At 66.2% G+C, this 17,573-nt stretch overlaps 4 protein-coding genes across 7 annotated transcripts in view; 1 reads left to right on the forward strand and 3 right to left on the reverse strand.

The window, feature by feature from the left end:
- Positions 1–94: 94 nt before the first annotated feature.
- On the reverse strand, positions 95–6,074 carry APBA3 (amyloid beta precursor protein binding family A member 3). 4 transcript variants are annotated; one of them, XM_044753492.2, is made up of 11 exons: positions 5,934–6,074; positions 4,749–5,406; positions 4,622–4,670; positions 2,187–2,332; positions 1,989–2,075; positions 1,742–1,900; positions 1,348–1,527; positions 1,052–1,264; positions 641–760; positions 410–550; positions 138–338 (listed from the first exon to the last, which is right to left on the reverse strand). In XM_044753492.2, the coding sequence occupies exons 2-11, from the start codon at positions 5,322–5,324 to the stop codon at positions 267–269; spliced, it is 1,743 nt and encodes a 580-aa protein (XP_044609427.1). In that variant the 5' UTR covers positions 5,325–5,406; positions 5,934–6,074; the 3' UTR covers positions 138–266. The 4 variants fall into 4 exon arrangements, with proteins under 4 accessions (XP_070347842.1, XP_070347843.1, XP_044609427.1 ...); XM_070491741.1 differs by having other exon boundaries at positions 95–550; XM_044753493.2 differs by lacking the exon at positions 641–760.
- A 758-nt stretch (positions 6,075–6,832) lies between these two features.
- MRPL54 (mitochondrial ribosomal protein L54) lies at positions 6,833–10,425 on the forward strand. Its single transcript, XM_014843088.3, has 3 exons — positions 6,833–6,967; positions 7,673–7,835; positions 8,591–10,425. The coding sequence occupies exons 1-3, from the start codon at positions 6,850–6,852 to the stop codon at positions 8,721–8,723; spliced, it is 414 nt and encodes a 137-aa protein (XP_014698574.1). The 5' UTR covers positions 6,833–6,849; the 3' UTR covers positions 8,724–10,425.
- Positions 10,426–10,520: 95 nt separating this feature from the next.
- RAX2 (retina and anterior neural fold homeobox 2) lies at positions 10,521–13,974 on the reverse strand. Its single transcript, XM_044753494.2, has 2 exons — positions 12,442–13,974; positions 10,521–11,858 (listed from the first exon to the last, which is right to left on the reverse strand). Exons 1-2 carry the CDS (start codon positions 12,655–12,657, stop codon positions 11,520–11,522), a joined length of 555 nt encoding a protein of 184 aa, XP_044609429.2. The 5' UTR covers positions 12,658–13,974; the 3' UTR covers positions 10,521–11,519.
- A 1,769-nt stretch (positions 13,975–15,743) lies between these two features.
- Positions 15,744–17,573, reverse strand: part of LOC106832361 (zinc finger RNA-binding protein 2) — an 80,887-nt gene continuing 79,057 nt past the window's right edge. Inside the window, 6 exon segments of the mRNA XM_070491739.1 lie at positions 15,744–16,180; positions 16,265–16,351; positions 16,765–16,960; positions 17,089–17,162; positions 17,250–17,334; positions 17,408–17,507. Coding sequence (XP_070347840.1) covers positions 15,941–16,180; positions 16,265–16,351; positions 16,765–16,960; positions 17,089–17,162; positions 17,250–17,334; positions 17,408–17,507 — 782 coding nt within the window. The 3' untranslated portion in view covers positions 15,744–15,940.

Below are 17,573 nucleotides of genomic sequence, written 5' to 3' on the forward strand. Positions count from 1 at the left end.
ACTGGGACCCCTGCCTCCTTCCCCATGGTGTTTAATAAATGGAGTATTTTCGCAGCTGCGGCTTCTAGTGGCTTCCGGGAAGGACCCGGGGCAGAGGCGGGGCCTGGTCTCAACCCCACAGACTGCGATCTGAGCTCTTACCCGTTCGATAAACATTTAATTTTTTACATCCGATATAATGGAGGGCTGGGGGGCCCGGGGGCCCGGCCGCCGCGGAAGGTTCCGGGCAGGGGGCTAAGGCACGGCGGTGGCAGCGACGGCGGCCGTCACAGGTACACGGGCTGCTCCTGGCCGGTGAGCAGGCGGTAGGTGGCGACCGGCATGGTCTTGATGTGGACCTGGGGGAGAGGGCGGGCGGCTGGGCGGGGGCTGGGGGCGGGCGGCCCCCCTTGTCCCCCGCGCCCCGCACCTCCACGTGCGCCTCGGTGAGCAGCTCGATGATGCGCGCATGCGGCGTGGCCACCACGCTCTGCCCGTTGATCTCGATGATGCGGTGGCCCACGCGGACGCCCCCGCGCTCGGCGATGCCCCCGCGCAGAAGACTGCAGATCTGTGGGGACAGGACGTGGTGGCTGCGGGGGCCGCGCGATGGGCCGCCTGCCCACCCACCTGTCCCCTGCCACCCCGGGCCGGGGCTCACGATGCCATCCTCCACGCAGAAGCCCAGCTGCTCGCGGGCGTGCGGCCGGCGGATGATAGCCGTGGTGACCGGCGGGCAGTGCACGATGCTCAGGGTCACCAGCGTCTGCGACTTCACCTCCTGCCGGGGGCACGGGGGCCGCTGGCCTAGCTGGGCCCATGGGGGCTGCCGGACCGACCTCCTGGCGAGCTGCAGCCCCTGCTGGGCCTCAGTTTACCCACCCATCAGATGGAACCTGCCGTTCAGGCCCTAGATTCTGGGAGGCCCCTCGAGGGGCGGGGCTGTGTGACCTCTCCCCTCCCCAAGCCTCAGTTTCCCCTGAGTGCCCACGTGCGGGCAGAACTTCACATTCCATGTTGGTGAGAGGGGACCCCCAAGGGGACGTGGAGAGGCGGGGCCCGGGGGACTCACGCGGACGGCGGCCTGGCAGGCGGCCAGGGGCAGCCCCACCAGGCTGGCCCCGTTGATGGCGGTCAGGCGGTCCCCAATGCTCAGGGCGCCCGAGCGCTCGGCCGGGCCACCGTGCAGCAGGTTGGCGATGACGGCCGTGGGCAGCAGCGACCCCCAGCCCGACTCCACCAGCGCCACGCCCAGGGCCTCGCCGCGCCGCTTCTCGATGCACACCTGCGGGGCACGTGGGCATGGCGTTGGTGCGCCCTGGGGGCGGGGGACACACGGCAGGCAGGGGGCCGCCGCCGCCCGCTCACCTCCCTGCAGTTGTCACTGTTGGAGAAGTGATCCAGGTCCCCGTTGTGCAGGTGGCCCGGGCCCGCGGCCCCCTGGCCCTGCCGCGCGGCCACCTGGCCGGGGTCCAGGCCGCTGTCGCGCAGGAACTGGCTGTAGGCCACCGCGAAGGCCTGGCCGATGGCCTGGGCAATGAGCTGGGCCTGCGGGCACAGGGGACGTCTCGGGGGGGCCGCCCGCCTCCTCCAGGTCTCCCCCAGCCTCCCGGCGTCCTTGGCGCTGAGCCCTTGCGCCCCCTGGGGACGGGATTCCCCAGAAACGGTGCTCTCGGGGTGTCGGGGATGCCAGCCGCCGTCTCAAGACTCTATGGGGGGGGCCAGGGGGGCGGGCGGGGGGGTGGCCGGGCCCGGCGCTCACGTCGTCGGCGCGGAAGACGTGGCACAGCATCTTGCAGAGCCGCGGGCTGCCCGCCGCGGGTGGGGGCCGCCGTGCCCGCCGCCGCGCCATGAGCACCAGGACGCTGCCGATGTCGGCAATGTAGGAGATGGTCTGCAGCGCGTGGTCCATCATGGCCTCCTGCACGGGCGACACGGGGCCTGGGCGGGCTGCGAGGTCCCCGGCGGAGCCCCCCCCACCCCTGACCCGACGCCGGCCCGGCCCCTACCTGGGAGTCGGCCGTCAGGACCTTGACCCGCTTGGTGGAGACGAAGAGGTCCACGTCCGTCATGGGCTGCGTCTCCCCATCGGGGGCCTGTGGGCACAGGGGATGTGGAGGCCCCCGAGGACCTGGCCACTGCGCCCCCAGGCGGCCACCCCCCTGCCCGGCGACCCTGGGGAGCCCCGTGGCCCGGCGCGGCCTCACCTTGACGCGGTCCACGGCCTCCTGGGCCTGCGCCATGCGCGCGCTGGGCGGCGGGTTCCGCGGGGACAGCAGCTGCGTGGAGCCCAGGTACTTGGCGGCGAAGATGACACCGTCCAGGAGGTCCTCGTAGTCACAGGGTCCAGGCGCTGCAGCAACAGGGATGACGGTCAGCCCCGAGGGCCCCCCAGGCTCGGCCACCCCCGCCGGCTCTGCCCCGAGGCACCGAGCTCCAGCCCGTGGGGCTGACCGTCCTGAAGCGCACGGGGCCATCCCCGGTCCCCACCACGCCCTCAGCTTGGTCCTCACAGCTCCAGAACCTTCCATCAGTCTGGAGCCAGCTCTGCCCGCAGCTCCAGGGACCCCAGGCAGAGGACCCGGTTTCAAGAGCGGCTGTGAGTCCAGAATGACGGCCAGATCCAGAAACAGCTCCAGCGCTCATGGCCCCCCGCCCCGGGCTTCTAGAATCCCGTGATCAGCCTAGAACCAGACGGCCCCACTCTCGTTCCTAAAACGTGCAGCGTTACAGGACTATGGTCAACGCCACCAGATGGTTCTGGAATTCTCCTAATCAATCTAGAACTAGTCTACTTGACCCGTTTTTTCTAGAATTCTCTCTAATCAGCCCAGGACCACAGGCAACTCGGCTCTGTCATCACGAAAACGCCCGATCAGAGCAGAAAGAAGTAACTGTTCAGTCTCTATCACTCTCATGCTGTCCAGACCACAGATGGCTCCGAGCCACGATTCTAGAACTCTCCGACAGGTCTCAAACCAAACCCGCAAGGGGTTCTAGATGCCTAGATGACTCCAGAACCACAGGCTTCTCCCTTCCATGATTCTAGAACTTCTGAATCATGACAGCATCACGTAGCTCGTCCCAAGGTTCTAGAATATCCTCAAATAGCTCGTGACCCCAGCTGCCCCCGGGGGTTCTAGAATTATCTGAACAGTCCAGAAACACACAGCTCGGCTCAATGGTCTCGAATTCCCCCCAACCCAGCCCAGAATCACACACAGCTTTGCCCCCTGGCTCCCGAATTCCCTGAGCCACCTAGAACCAGATGGCACTGCAACAGTTCTAGAAAGTTCTAAGCCGTACCTACTGCTGCTTGGTTTAGAACTACGGGGACAGGCCCCCAGTCGTGGAGGCTCTAAGTGAATTTAAGCACAGCCAGCTCTGCCCGGTGTCCCCCACGAGCTGAGCGTTCCGGAACGGCAGGCAACTTGGCCCTGGGGTTCTGGAATTGGGCTAATGTGGCAGCTGCCAGGCACCAGGCGACACCGTGCACTTGACATGTGACTGGTCCAGACTGACATGTACCGTAGATGCAAAGTGCAATTCAATTTTGAAGACTTAGTGTAAAAAAACGTGAAATAATTATAAGATGCTAACTAGATGTTGAAATAATGTTTTCAAGACATCGAGTGAACTAAAATACACTATTAAAGGTTATCTTCCCTGTTTTATTTTGAATGGGGATAACCAGGAAGTTTAAAATCGCATATGGCTCACGTTACATTCCCACTGTATGGCACAGTTCTAGAACCTTCTGATCCCTCTACAATCAGAGGGCCCTGCCCCAAGTTCTAGAACACCCCTTGCTGGTCCAGAACCGCAGACGACCTCCATCCGCTGGGGTTCTAGATCGCCTGCCTCTGAGCAGAACCAGGCGGCTCTGGCCAGCATTCCAGATCATTCTCCAGCCCGGGTTCCTTTAATCTAGAACCACAAGCAGAGTGCCCAGTTCTAGAACTCCCGAGGTCAGCCACAGCTCCACCCACAAGTCCAGAACCTTCGTGGACCTACAGGCCCAGACCAGCTCCCCTCCCCACAACCACAGAACTTGCTCTTTGACCTATGGCCTCTAGTAGTTTTGGGGGACATTCTAGAACATTCCAAATGGCCAGAACTGGTTCTTTCAATCCTTTAAGGCAGAGATTGGCAAACTGTTTCGGCAAAGGGCCAAAGAGTAAGTATTTCTGTCCTTGTGGGCCAGATGGTCTCCGTTGCAACCTGACTGTTCTGACACAAAGGCCGCCAGAGACGACGACAACGACACACCAACGCGTGGACTGACCGTGGTCCACTCTATCTGCGGACACCGACATCCCAACCGCGTCCCATCTTTACGTGCCAAGAACTCTTCTCCTTTTGGATTCTTTTCTAGCCCTTTGAAAACGCACAGGCCACCCTCGGTTCCAGATCTGATGTGCCACCAACCCCCAGGCCTGCCCTGCACCCCTCGGCTCCTTCCAGAACATTCTCCCGACTGTCTCTGCTCTCCCAGGCCACGTGGAATCCACTCGAAAGCAACCTCTGAGCCTCATCTGGAAGCAACTCCTGACGGGCAAAGCTCTGGGGCAGATCCGGGAGCCCGAGTTGGCTGCTCTGACCCCCCCCCCACCCCCTGGGCCCGGGCGGGCAGGGTACTCACCCTCCTGGAGGGCAGGGCGGGACGCGGGGGACGCCGGGGTCGCCGGGCTCTGCAAGGAGACGAAGAGGGCGGCCTGAGTCCCGGGCTCGGCCAGCAGCAGAGGCGCCCGGGGCCGGGCAGGCTGTACCTGGGCGCCGGTGGGTGGCCCTGCAGGAGCCACCAAGGGCACAGTCTCCAGCCAGGGCTCCGGGGAGCTGCTGGAGCTCCTGCTGCCCCCCTGCTCGGCAGAAGCTCCCTCTGCCCACTCCGGGGGGCCGCTCTCCTCCTCCGGGTCCTCGGGGGGCTGCAGAAGGTGGGGAGCAGGGTCCGGGGGCTCCTCGGGATACGACGGGGAAGGAACGGCCTCCTCGAGGCGCAGAAGGCTCAGCAGGTCGTCCCGGCCGGCCTCGGCCGACAGAAGCCCGTGGGCATCGGCGACGTCCTGGGGGGCCAGGCCATGGCCGGTGGCGATGTGCAGGGGGCACGGGGGGCCATCCGGGGACAGGCCCCCCAGGTCACCCGGCAGGGTCTCAAACTGCTGCACGAGGTCCTCGACACTCGGCCCGTCCAGTTCCATGTGACTCAGGCTGCCGGGGCCTCCGGGCGCCGGGGCCCACTGGAGGTCACGGGGGGCGTCCTGAGAGGGTGAGAGCGAGCCCCCGGGCTCCTCCAAGTCCATGGCCGGAGGCCCAGGCGGGGGGCGGGGCGGCGTCAGGAATTCCATCCTGGACCCCAGGCCGAGGCCGGCATCTGAGAGATTCGAAGGGTCGGTTTCCCGGGGGCTAATTTGGTGCTGTCGCCGGGCGCTGCGCACACAGAACACGGGATTTAATCCTCGCCATACCCTGCAGGGAACGGCCTGCCCCGATCCCCGTTTTACAGTCGAGGAAACTGAGGCACAGAATGAGCAGGGGTAAGGCAGTGGCTTCCCGGGGCTCCAAACCCAGACGACTCCCCGGTCCCTGTCACCCCAGCCCCGGTTCTTCCAAATCCTCCTCCCCCGCGACGTGGGGCCCAGGCTGGAGACACACCCCGACCCCACAGACCCCAGAGACCCCGGACTCAAGACCCCAGACTTTAGACTCAGGACCCCAGACTTAATCGTAGAGATCCGAGACGCCAGAAAGCAGACCCTCACCTGCCACCTCCGAAGCCGCGGCCCGGGTCAACTCCAGACCCCGACCCCGACCCCAGAACCCAGGCTGAGGACGGACCCCGAGCCTAAAGCTCAAAGTTCAGACCCCAGCGCTCACGCAGACCCCACGCTCAAGACTTCAGACCTCTGGCCCCAGGCACCGCCCCAGACCCCGCTCTGTCCCGCGGGGACACTCACTTCTCAAACCGAGGTGGTCCCAGCGCGCGCGGACCCCAGGACCCAGCGTCCAGGGTCCGCCCTGTTCATTCCAGCCGCCGCCGCTCGCCGCTTCCCTAGCCCACTGGGCATGCGCACGCTCGCGGGGTCTGCTGGGAAATGTAGTTCTCCCAGCCAGACTCGCCGCGCGAGGGCGCTAGGTGTACGCACGCCGGTTTGAATCCCCGGCCTGCATCCATGCACCGTGGGCGCACGGGCTGGCCTCTGGGCGTGTTTCCTCAACTGCAGAATGGGATTCATAATCACTGCCCGCCTCCGACGGCGGCGGCATTCTCCCAAGGGATGGCGGCTGGGTAGGAATGGGATTGGGAAATACTGAAGGAGGGAGAGGCGGTCTCTTTGGACTCCGGGGAAACCGGAAGCAGCGCGGGGACCCTATTGTAGATGGACTTCCGGTTTGGCTTGTATTAAGGAGGCTGAATAACGCCTCCCGGCTTGACTTTATCTCCCTGAGCGTCGGCTCCGATTGCAAACGGGGGATAATAATAGTACCCGCCTCCTAATTGTGAGGATTAGAGAGGAAGCTGGCTAAGGATTTAGCAGGAGGGCCGGAATATAATGAATCCAACACGTGTGAGCTGTTTATTACTTTTAGGTTTCCGGTAATTTTCCTCAAATAGAATCAGGAATGTACAAGGTGCGATCTTTGGGGTAAATGACCAGTAACTGAAGAAGGACAAGAAGTCAATGAAACACCCTTTGAAAGTCGCCTCATACAGTAACGGGATATCTATAAAAGTTTAGAGAAGTCACGAGGAATGGACACCTGAGGCTGGAATACATTTCCCAGAAGTCTCTAAGAGCCTACAACTCCCAAGCACCCCTTGGTCGCTGACGTCTCCCGGAAGCGAGCACGTGCGGGCAGCCAGCATACGTCATGGCGGCCAGATGCCTCTTCGGAGCTGCCCGGACCTGGGCCGGCTGGCCGGCGCGGCAGCTCCCGGACCCCGCCGATCCCGGAAGACTCCTTGTACGGGATTATGCCAAGAAAGCGGGTGAGCTGCGTTAAGAGGGACCGAGATAGACACGGCGGGGACATTGGGGAGTTGCTACTGTGCAGGCGCTGGTTGGGGAAGTGGGTCCTAGCGTCAGTGCGCAAGCGTGAAGAGGCCGACGCTAGGCTTTAGGCGCATGCGCAGTTTGAGGGACCCGCGGGCGCGATTGGACTCAATGCGCAGGCGCCAGTCGTGAAGCCGAGAGAGGAGGGTGTGGGTTACGTGGAGCACATGCGCTTCACTGCGCAGGCGCAGAGTTGTTTTTTTTTTTGGAGGCGGGGTCAGAGAAGGTCATGAACTTGAATTCTCAGCCTGTTTCTGCCCCCTAATCACAGTATGACCTTGGGCAAGTCACCACGGGAAATTCGAGAAGGCAGTGGGGTCCATCTAAGGATTAACCACTTAAGCAAAAGCGAACAAAGTGATTTAAAGTTTAGCTGGATACAGCCTTGCCTGATCTCCTTGTGGCGAGGCGGGAATTGACAAATGTTCGGCCTTAAAGACACGTGGCAGCGTTTTCTCCGCGCCATAGACAGAAGGGCTCGAGATGGAGCTGCAGAGCAGCAGCTAGGTCACTCTTGAAGTCGTTCTGAGGGCCGCAGCCCGGGTCCAGCCAGGCCCCCGGGGAGGGAGGGAGGGGGCAGGCGGGGGAGGAGGGCGGGGCTGGGCTGAGCCGACTCTCCCCGCCTGCCCGCCCGGCCGCAGTCGTTAAGGGGGGTCGAGGCGGCAAAGGCGCGGTCAGCGAGGCCCTGAAGGACCCGGAGGTGTGCACGGACCCGGTGCGGCTCAGCACGCACGCCATGGGCGTCAACATCTACAAGGACGGGCCCGACGTGGCGCTCAGGCCGGACGCCGAGTACCCCGAGTGGTGAGTGGCCAGGCGGCGTCTTCCCGGGTCATTGGGACGCCCTGGGGGGTCGGGGGGTAGCCGGGGGGCCTCATATGACTGGGGTTACGCCTCCGTCAGAGGGTCGTGAGGAGTTAGTGAGATCAGGATGCCTGCGAACTGCATCCAGCAGCGCCCTTTGTTTTAAACAAGCATTTATTAAGCGCTTACTGTTTGCCAGGCCCTGTCCTAGGTGCTGGGGACACAAAAGGGCACAGAACAGGCCAGAGTCCCTGGTGACGGGTGAGGGGGGCCTGGCTGATCCAATCTGAGGTTTCACGGGTCAGCCCCCCCCCCCCCCCTCCCGGGGAGGTGAGGCCAGAGTCAGCACCTGAGTGGGTGGGGGGAGCTTCAGAGGCAGGCGGAGGGAACAGCCCGTGCAAAGGGCCTGGGGCCGCACTGCCCCTGGCTAGTCAGTGGAATGGCTGGGAGCCGAGGTGGAGAGGGGGGGAGACGGGGCAGGGAGGGGACGGAGCCCAGCCCCCTAGGGCCCAGGGGGCTACAGGAGGGATTTTGCTTTTGGCCGCGAGAGCCAGGCATGCGGGCCACCGACGTGGGCTGATCCTTAGAGCCGGGGAAGGTTCGGAGAGGTCGAGCGAGTGGCCGGGGAGGCGTCACAGCACAGCCAGTGGCCAGGGGGCAGGAGAGGGCTTGTGTGTCCCCCTGGGATCCTAGTGCCGTCGGGAAGGGGCGGGGGGGGGGGGGGGCCGCCCTGAGCCCCGCCCGCGCCCCGCCAGGCTGTTCCAGATGAACTTGGGCCCCCCCAAGACGCTGGAGGAGCTGGACCCCGAGACCCGCGAGTACTGGCGGCTGCTGCGCAAGCACAACATCTGGCGCCACAACCGGCTCAGCAAGAACCAGAAGTTCTAGAGGGCGGGTCGCCCGAGCCCAGGCTGCGAGGACCCCGAGGGACCCCCGAGGGCGCGGCTCCCACCATCCCGCCCCCGAGGGAGACTGTCTTTCCGGGAGAAACAGCCTTTTCCATGAACGGAGCCTCCCCCGGCTCCCGTGTGCGCCCCTCAGCGAGGCTGGATCAGGGCCGGGCTGGGGGGGGATAAAGACCCCGGGCCCGTCCTTGGGGGGGGGTGGTCTGACAGCGCCCGGAGGGGGAGAGATGCCAGCGGGGAGGGGCCCCAGCTGCCACCCCCTGCTGAGCCTCTGCGGGCCATCCTCACCTCCAGGCAGAACTGGATTTCTTGTCCGGATTCTTGAATTCTTCGCCCTGTGCAACGGGCCCCACCTCAGTCCTCGAGGGCCGGATTTTTCTAGCCAAGCCTCTGGGTTGCCAGGGGATCAACCCCACCCAGGCCACCCGAAGCGGAAGAGTCTGTGAGCTTCAGGAACTGAGATGTCCGGGAGTGGCTTTGGCTTCAGGCAGGGCTGGATCCAGGTGCTTCAGTATCCGGATATGTGTCTCTCTCTATCTCTGAGTCCTTTCAGCCTCCAGTGGGTAGTTCTCCCCGGCAGAGTTGACTCCATCCTAACCCATTTCAGCAACAACTTTCCTTCCTGTGAAGGTCACGGGGCTTTCTCCAGGGGCCAGTCACTTGAGCCCAGGCGGCTGGGCTGTGGATCATCCTCCCGTCCATCTGTAGTGGTCGCACTGGTGCTCGGGTCTCAGCTGTCGTGTTGTGCGCCCGCCACCACCCACCCCCCTTGAAATACATCCTGCCGTCTGCATTGGGCACCGAGAATCTGGCCACAGCCCAGGGGAGAAGCGAGGCTCCCGCAGCCCCACCTCCTGCCCGGCCTGGCTGGGAGGGCGGGTGTGCGGGGGTCTCAGGGCTGAGGCCTGAGCCCGCGGACTGGAGGGTTGGAGGAGGCCGGCTCGTCACGTGGGGTCTGCAGGCCCCGTCCTCTCCCGGGTAGGCTCCGCCCCCATGGCCATGGCCCTGCCCTCTCCTGTGTAGGCTCCGCCCCCATGGCCATGGCCCCGCCCTCTCCCGGGTAGGCTCCGCCCCCATGGCCATGGCCCTGCCCTCTCCTGTGTAGGCTCCGCCCCCATGGCCATGGCCCCGCCCTCTCCCGGGTAGGCCCTGCCCCATGCCCCACCCTCTGTGGGTAGGCCCCGCCCCACAGCTGTGGCCCCGCCCTCCAGGACCGTCTGTCTTCTGGCTGGACCAGTGGGGTGGGGGCCTTGCGGCTAATGCCGCCGGGTCCCAAGAAAACGGGAGCCTCATCCGCTTAGGACTCTGCCGAGCGGATTACTGCCCACCTGCTCTGCCTGGTGACCTGCCCTGGGCCGGCAGACAGTCCCAACCCTCCCACGGCTCCCCGTGGCTCTCGGGAGGGGCCAGAGATGTAACAACCACGGGGCCAGGCCCGACCTGCCCCGTCCCCTCCCTGCCCTCTCTCCTCCCTCTGCTCCAGCCACGGGGACCTCCTCGCTGTTCCTCCCAGACGCCAGGCCCGGGCCTGCCCCAGGGCCTTTACACAGGCTGTGCCCTCTGCCTGGGTCGCTCCTCCCCCAGGTGTCCCCATGGCTCCCTCCTTCCTCTCCAGGTCTCTGCTCTGGGGTCACTTTGTCCACGAGGTGTCCCCTGACCGCCTATTAAATTACAGCCCTGCACGACCAGTTGTCGTCCTGATTTTATTTTCCCTCTAGGACTTGTCACCAGCTCGCGGTTTGGGTTTTACTTATTTATTTTTTTAATCGTGCTTTTTGTCTCTCCCACTGGAGTGGCAGCTCGGTCAGGGCAGGGGTCTTTGTTCTGTTCACCATCCCGTCCCTGTCGCATGTTGGATGGATGGTGGATGGCTGGATGGGTTGGCCCGGCCGCCGCAGCGTCACCACGACAGGGGCCCAGGGCCCGTGTGCTGCCATCTGAGGCTGGAGGTGAGCAGGCCGGCTGTGGGCCCCGCGGGTGTGGATGTGGCCTGAGGGCCGGAAGTGAGCCTGTGGTCGCTTCCTGGACGCAGCCCGGAGGGGGCGGGGTGCCGGCCGCTTGCAGCTTCTGCCCCTGTGTCCCCCTCCCCCTCCTGCTCTGACCGGGGCTGCCTGTCCCCTGGGGAGACGCCCCGTTGTGCTGGCACCGGTCACACGCCATTCCTTGCCCCCAGCAGCCTCGTGTCCTGAGTCCAGCCCGGCCCCGGGTAGGGCGGCCGTCTTGCCCTCATGAGCCCCGGGAGACACGGCTGGGTTGGCCTCGCTGGGCTGGGGGACGTGACGGGGTCTGTGGTGGGGTGGGGGGACAGAAGCCACACCTGGGTACCTGGAGGGAGCAGGGACGGGCGGTATTCCCCCAGCGTCACCTGCCTCTGCCTGCGTGTCCCCCGTGAGCGCCCAGCAGGGGTCCCACCGCTTCGCACGCCCACAGGGACCCAGTGCCGTGCCTGGCGGGACGGGGTCAGCAACGAGTTTGGAAACGGCTCCGTCCACTCCCGGCCGTGCGACCTCAGGAACCTGGGTGGGAGATGAGCAGGGGGCACGTAGAGAATCAGCGTCCCGTGGCTCCTGAGGCCCCAGAACGGGCAGAGGGTGCCCCGAGGCCAGCCGGGGGTGGGGGACCCGGCGCGGGAGGCCACTGACGGACAGGGAGGGTGGGACGCGGAGGCCCCAAGCCTTGCTCTGCAGCAGCGGTCTGGTCTGGTGGCCGGGCCGCTCTGTGACCAGGCTGTGGCCGCTGTCCCCGGGAGGTCGCAGGCCCTGGTGACAGGGCGGACGGCTCAGGCCGGGGGCCAGGCCCTGTCTAGCGCCTGCGCGTGCTCCTTGGCCAGCAGCCGCAGCGACGCCTCCTCCAGCGCGAAGCCGTCCGAGAAGGCGGGCCCGAAGGCGTGGGGCGCGAAGGTCGCCTGCAGCCCGGGGCCGGGGCCCAGGAGGCGTGGCAGGCCCGGCCCGGCAGGGGGCCCGGGGCCCAGCCAGGGCTCCAGGGGCAGCGGCACGGCCGGAGGGCGGGCGAACGGCAGGGCTGGGGCCTCGGGGAGCCTCGGGGCTGCCACGGCCCCGGAGCCGGACTCCAGACGCTCCTGGCGGCGCCACTTGGCCCGGCGGTTCTGGAACCACACCTGGAGGCGGCGAGAGGGGTGCTCCCAGCTCAGGGCCATCGGGGCGCAGCTAGGCCACTCTTCCCCACCTGTGGCGTCCCTCCCCACCTCTCAGGGTGCTGCCTGCTGTCTAGCCTGACTCCCTCGTGCTGCAGCGCCTCAAGGACATGGCCATCTTCAGGGCGGGACCCCTGCCACCTGGCTCCCACCGCATCAGCCCCCGAGGCTTTTTGGAATCCAGTCCCTCCTTCCCATTCTCTCTGCCTGGGCCCCCTCGGGCTCCCGGCTCTCAGGCCCCAGGCATGAGGTCCAAGCCACTCGGCTCGACATTCGAGGCCCTTCACGAGCTCTTTCTCAGCCCCATTCTCTGCCTCCCCTTCCACCGCCGCCCACCCAGCTCAGCGGAAGCACCTCCAATTTACTGCTGCCACATCTCTGCACAAGCTGTTCTGGATGCCTAGGAAAACGCCCCTTCTCCTTCCCAGCGGCAAACTCCTACTCCAACATCAAGGCCCCAGCCCTGCATCTCCTCCTCCAGGAGGCCTTCCCGGTTTCTCTTCGGGCCACAGCCTGGGAGGGTCCCCGGGTGGCGGGACGCCCTCACCTGCACGCGCACCTCGGGCAGGTGCACCTTGGCTGCCAGCTCCTCGCGGCTGTAGACGTCCGGGTAGTGGGAGGCCTCGAAGGCCCGCTCGAGCTGGTGCAGCTGGTAGGTGGTGAAGGTGGTACGGTTGCGCCGGTGCTGCTTCTTGGGGGCCTCCTCGCCCGGCCCCGGGGCCCCGCCCTCCGCCGCCGGCCCCTCGCCCGCGCTCAGGAACATGCTCCTCCGCGCCCCCGCCTGGCGGGGCGGCAGCGCCACGGATGGGGTGGGACCGCGGGAGGGACGGCCGGCCGGGCAGGCGGGGAGGGGCCCGCGGTCCCCGTCGGCGTCCCCGTCAACCTCGGACTCTCTGTCTCCACCTCCTTCCCTGTTGATGCCTCCGCGTCTGGCTCCCTACATCTCTGTCCGTCTGTCTGTCTGTCTGTCTCCCTGTCTGGGACCCAGGACGCGGAGGCTGGGACGCTGCCCCCACAGCTCCCTCCCCCGCCGCCCGCGCAGCGCTCACGGCCCGGCAGCCCCTCCTGGGCCGCGGGATCCAGCGTCCACGGGGCTCCGCCCGGTGGCCCGAGGGGGGGCCCTGGGGAGGATTAGCCCGGTGATTAACTGAGCCTCCCGGGGAGGGCAGCCCGGCGGAGGGCTGGGGCCGTGGGGTGGGGGACACGTCAGCCTGGGCCTGCCACCCTCGCTGTAGGACACCAACAAGGGCCCGCTTCTCTGGGCCTCAGTTTCCCTAGCTGTGACACCAGGACTCAGCCCTGGAGCTCTCACGCGGACTCCACACAGTGAATGGTATGCAGTCAGTGCTTACTGAGTGTCCAGTTATGGTTTTTATCAGCTGGGGCCTGAAGAAGGCCCTCTCAGACTCACAGATGTCAACGGGGTTGGGGAAGCTGAGGTCCCAGGAGGTGAAGGCAGTTCCAGGTGACTCCCCGGGCACTGAGTAGGGCAGGGCGTAGGGGGCATTTTAGCTGGGTTTTGAGGGATGAATAGAAGTTCACTCCATTCTCTCAGTCAACATGTGATGGAGCCCTGACTGTGGACCAGGTACTGTCCACAGTAGGGAACAAAACACAAACCTTGGAGCTGACATCCTAGTGGAAGAGACAGACAACCAGCAACTACACCAGGAAAATGCAGCTGCTGGTGGTTGGAGGCCTAGTGAGGACATTCAGGCCGGGGAGGGACGGGGCACGCAGGGTGGGCTGCTCTTTTAAGGATCTGGATGGGGATCTACTGGGAGCCGCGGGGGGTGTGCGGCAGGGGAGGGACACGGGCGGACGGCATTTGGGACGAGAATCTATTGTGGGCAAGATGGAGGCCGGGAGGATGCAGAGGCCTGGTCAGGGCCATGGGGATGGCGGGGGGCACGGGGGACAGGAGAGCAATTCCGCGGGGACAAAGTTTGGGGAGGAGAAGCGGGCGATACGCAGGCCCGTCTGAGGGCAGGTGGATGATGGGATTGTCACGGGGGCGGGGGCCCGAGAGTCGGCACAGGTTCCAGGGGAAGCCCCCCAGGCCGGCCTGCCAACCCCCCAATCCGAGGAGCCTGGGGGCTCAGGAAGGGGTCGCCCCGAAAGCCGAGAGGAGAGGGTGGGGGGTGGGGGCTCCTGGACTTGGTGACAGGACGGGAGGGCGGCTGCCCGGCCCCGTGGGACAGGAGTAGATCCTTCGGGAACGTCGGCTTCGTGGGGAGAGACACACGGAACAGCTGGTAGAAAAGGGGCGAGGGGCCTGGAGGAGGAGCCGCTGTGGCTCCCGCTGGCCCAGGAAGGAGGGGACTTGGGTAAGGGAGGAGCCCGACCCCCTGAGCGCCGGCGGGAGGGCTCCCTGGGGTGCCCCCTCTAAGGTGGGCTCAGCCGGCGGCGGCTGGGGGAGCGAGGCCTGTGGCTGGGGGACAAATCCCCTAATTGCTTCATCACTTTAAAACATGAACGTGCTGCTCTGTTCTCAGGCCCCAATTAGCTAATTGGCCACAGTGGGGGGGTGGGGGGGCTTAAGAGGCCGCGGGAGGGATGGGGCATCAGGCCTGGGGGCTTTGGCGACTTAGCGGGAGGGACGGGCTGAAGATGCAGACGCTGTGTCAGCTTAAAGGGCCGGATTAGGGGTGGCGCCGGGGCGCAGGCGGCCCCCCCGCTGGACTCGTGAGGCCAGGCCACTCTCAGCCCCTCTGGCCGCCCACCCTTCCTGTCTCCCCCAGGAACAGACACTAAACCCCTTTGGCTGCTGTTGGGGAAACTGAGGCCAGAGAGTGGGCAGTGCCTCAGGGGCACGGCAGGAGATCCGCAGGACCTTGGGGCGTTTCTCCAGCTCAGGCTCAGCTTGGCAGGATTGGGGGGTGCGGGGGGGTGAGGGTCAGCCCTGGGGAGGGCGTGCTGTGGCCTGTGTCCCCTCCCTAGCTCAGGGGGTCCCGGGGTGGGGACCACGCCCAGCCTGGCCCCAGACCCCCTCTGGGCCTCCTGGAGGCTGCCAGGCTGGAAGCGTGAACTGAGAGGGGTGGCTGATGGTCAGAGTCATAAACGGGCGCCAGCTGCATGCGCTCAGCCCTCCACTGTGTGAGCCCCTGGGGTCCTCACCCCCCACCCCGGGAAGAGACGCCTGACCACAGAGGAGGCTGCCGGGGCCTGGCAGGGGGACCAAGCGCCAGTTTGCCAGGGACTGTTCCAGCTTTAGCACTAATGTCCCCCGTCCTGGAAACACCCGATGTCCGGGATGGTTGGTGACTGCACGCTGGGGCCACAAAGCCGGGGTGCAAAGGATCCGAAGCTGGTGGTGCAAGCCAGAGGCCCAGCCCCCAAGTGAGGGGACAAGAGAAGCAGGGTCCGGGACAGGCCACACAACGGGCGTTTCTCAGCAAGCCCCCCAGAGGCCCCGGGCCAGGCTGTTGGGTTGTGACAGCAGGACGACGCAGGTGGCTGTCCCAGAGCGTCCCCTGGGGGGAATGACGCTGCAGGGGCAGACCCTCTCGGGGCATGGGGCTCGGACCCCCGCGGCCACTGGCATTCTCCCAGAGCCCTTTGTGCCTGGGACCCCAAGGGTCAGGGCGGGTCCTGACCACTGAACCGGCCCCCACGGGAGGCCCGCAGTGGGTGCCGTGGGTGATGGCCAGTGGGTCCACAGTGGCTGTGCTCCCCGGCCCAGAGCATCTCCTGGCCCCATCCTGGGGAGCTGTGTCCCCACGGTGGCTGCGAGGTCCCAGCGGGGGGCAGCCCTCAGTGGGCAGATGCCCCAGCAGGCAGGTCGCCCAGGCTCAGTAGCAGGGGCCCCAGGGTGGTGAGGACACCGGGGTCGCAGAGAGACGCAGACACCCAGTCCTCAGAACCGGTCTTTATGGAGCCGCCAACCCTCAGGGCTGAGGTCCGCGGGCTGCCGAGCCCCCAGGCCAGCCGGCCCCTGCGCCGTGAGCCGGGCGGGCACCTCACGGGTCCCGACCCTCCTCGGGCCGGCACGCAGCCCCACCCGTGCCCCCCACGACCTCGGTCCTCCAGGCCTGGCCGCTGGGCAGTCAGGGCTCCTGGTCGCGGGACAAGGTGGACCCGTCCGCGTCCTGCGCCCCCGCGGGGGCCGAGGCACTGGCGGTGCGCAGCTCCCGGGCCAGCTTCTCGGCCAGTTTGCGGAAGGGCGGCCGGCGGGCGGGCTCGGCCTCCCAGCAGCTGCCCATGAGCGCGTGCACGGGGCCCGGGCAGCCCTCGGGGGGCTCCATGCGGTAGCCCTTTTCCACGGCCTCCGACACCTCCTTCAGCGACTGCGGGCAGAGCGCACGCGGTGGGCCCGGGCGCACGGCCACGCCCCGACCGCACAGGACCCCGCACCCCCCGACCCCGCTCACCATCTTGGGGTACGGAGCCCGGCCGTAGGAGAAGACCTCCCAGAGCAGGACCCCGAAACTCCAGACGTCCGACTTGCTAGAGAACTTCTGCGGGGCAGAGACCAGGCTGAGGAGGGACCCCGGCCTCAGCTCCAGCCCCTGCTGCCTCCAGGAAGGCCCCCTGGGCTGACCTTTGCTCTCTGGTCTCTTCCCAACAGACTCCTCCCCGAGGCCCCCCCATCCAAGCAGAGCTCAGACCCTCTGCTCAGATCCAGAGCACGAGGTGGGCCTGGTTCCTCCTGCCCTCAGCCTGGGTCCGAGTCTCTTTCAGAAGTGGGGAAACCGAGGCCCAGACAGGGTCACACAAGGGAGAGGCCAGACGGGGCTAAAAGGAACAAGTACGGGCCAAGTGCTCGCTGGTGAGGCAAACTTCCTTTGGAGGTTCAGAGAGGCCAAGAGACATGCCCAGGGTCACACAGCACAGCTGGGGCTCCCAGGGCCCTGGGACGAGGGGGGCTCACCCCGTGTTTGAGAGCCTCGGGCGCCGTCCACTTGACCGGCAGCCGGCTGGAATCCAGCCCCTTCCGCTCGGCCTTGGCCAGGCCGAAGTCGCTGACCTTGGCCACCAGGTCCTCGGAAATGAGGATGTTGCGGGCGGCGAGGTCCCGGTGCACCAGCTTCTTGCTCTCCAGGTATTCCATGCCCTCGGCCACGTGCCTAGAGAGGGGCCAGGCACGTGCGCTGGGGTGGCTGGTCACAAACCCGGAAGGCCTGGCTCCTCCCCGCTCTGTGCCTCAGTTTCCCCATGACCTCGGGAAGCCCCCCAGCCCCGGAGCCCCACTCACAGGGAAAACTGCAGGAGCTGCGGGGTGTTGACCAGGGCCCGGCCCCGCGTCCGTAGGAAGTTCACGAGGTTCCCCTGGGGGGGAGACATGGTGGGGGGGGAGGGGGGGGTCTCGAGGCTGCTCGGCCGGCGCCCCCCGCCCGCAGCCCGGGCGCCGCCCACCTTGCTCACGTGCTCCATGACGATGAACAGCCCCTGGTGCAGGATCACGCCCAGCAGCCGCACCAGGTTCTTGTGCTGCATCTTCCTGGGGGCGGCAGCGGGTGAGGGCGCGGCCGGGACCCCCGACCCGGGACGCCCGCCCCGACCCCGGCACTCACGTCATGACCGCCGTCTCGTCCAGGAAGGCCTGAGCCGTCACGTCGCACTTGATGTTCTTCACGGCCACCTTCTGGCCCAGGTACTCGCCCTGCAGGACGGCTGGGGGCGGGGGGCGCGGGCCCGGGATCAGGACCCTAGAGACACGCGGACACGCCCACCGCGCGG

This window comes from Equus asinus, chromosome 20, assembly GCF_041296235.1.
Source record: "Equus asinus isolate D_3611 breed Donkey chromosome 20, EquAss-T2T_v2, whole genome shotgun sequence".
NCBI lineage: Eukaryota > Metazoa > Chordata > Mammalia > Perissodactyla > Equidae > Equus > Equus asinus.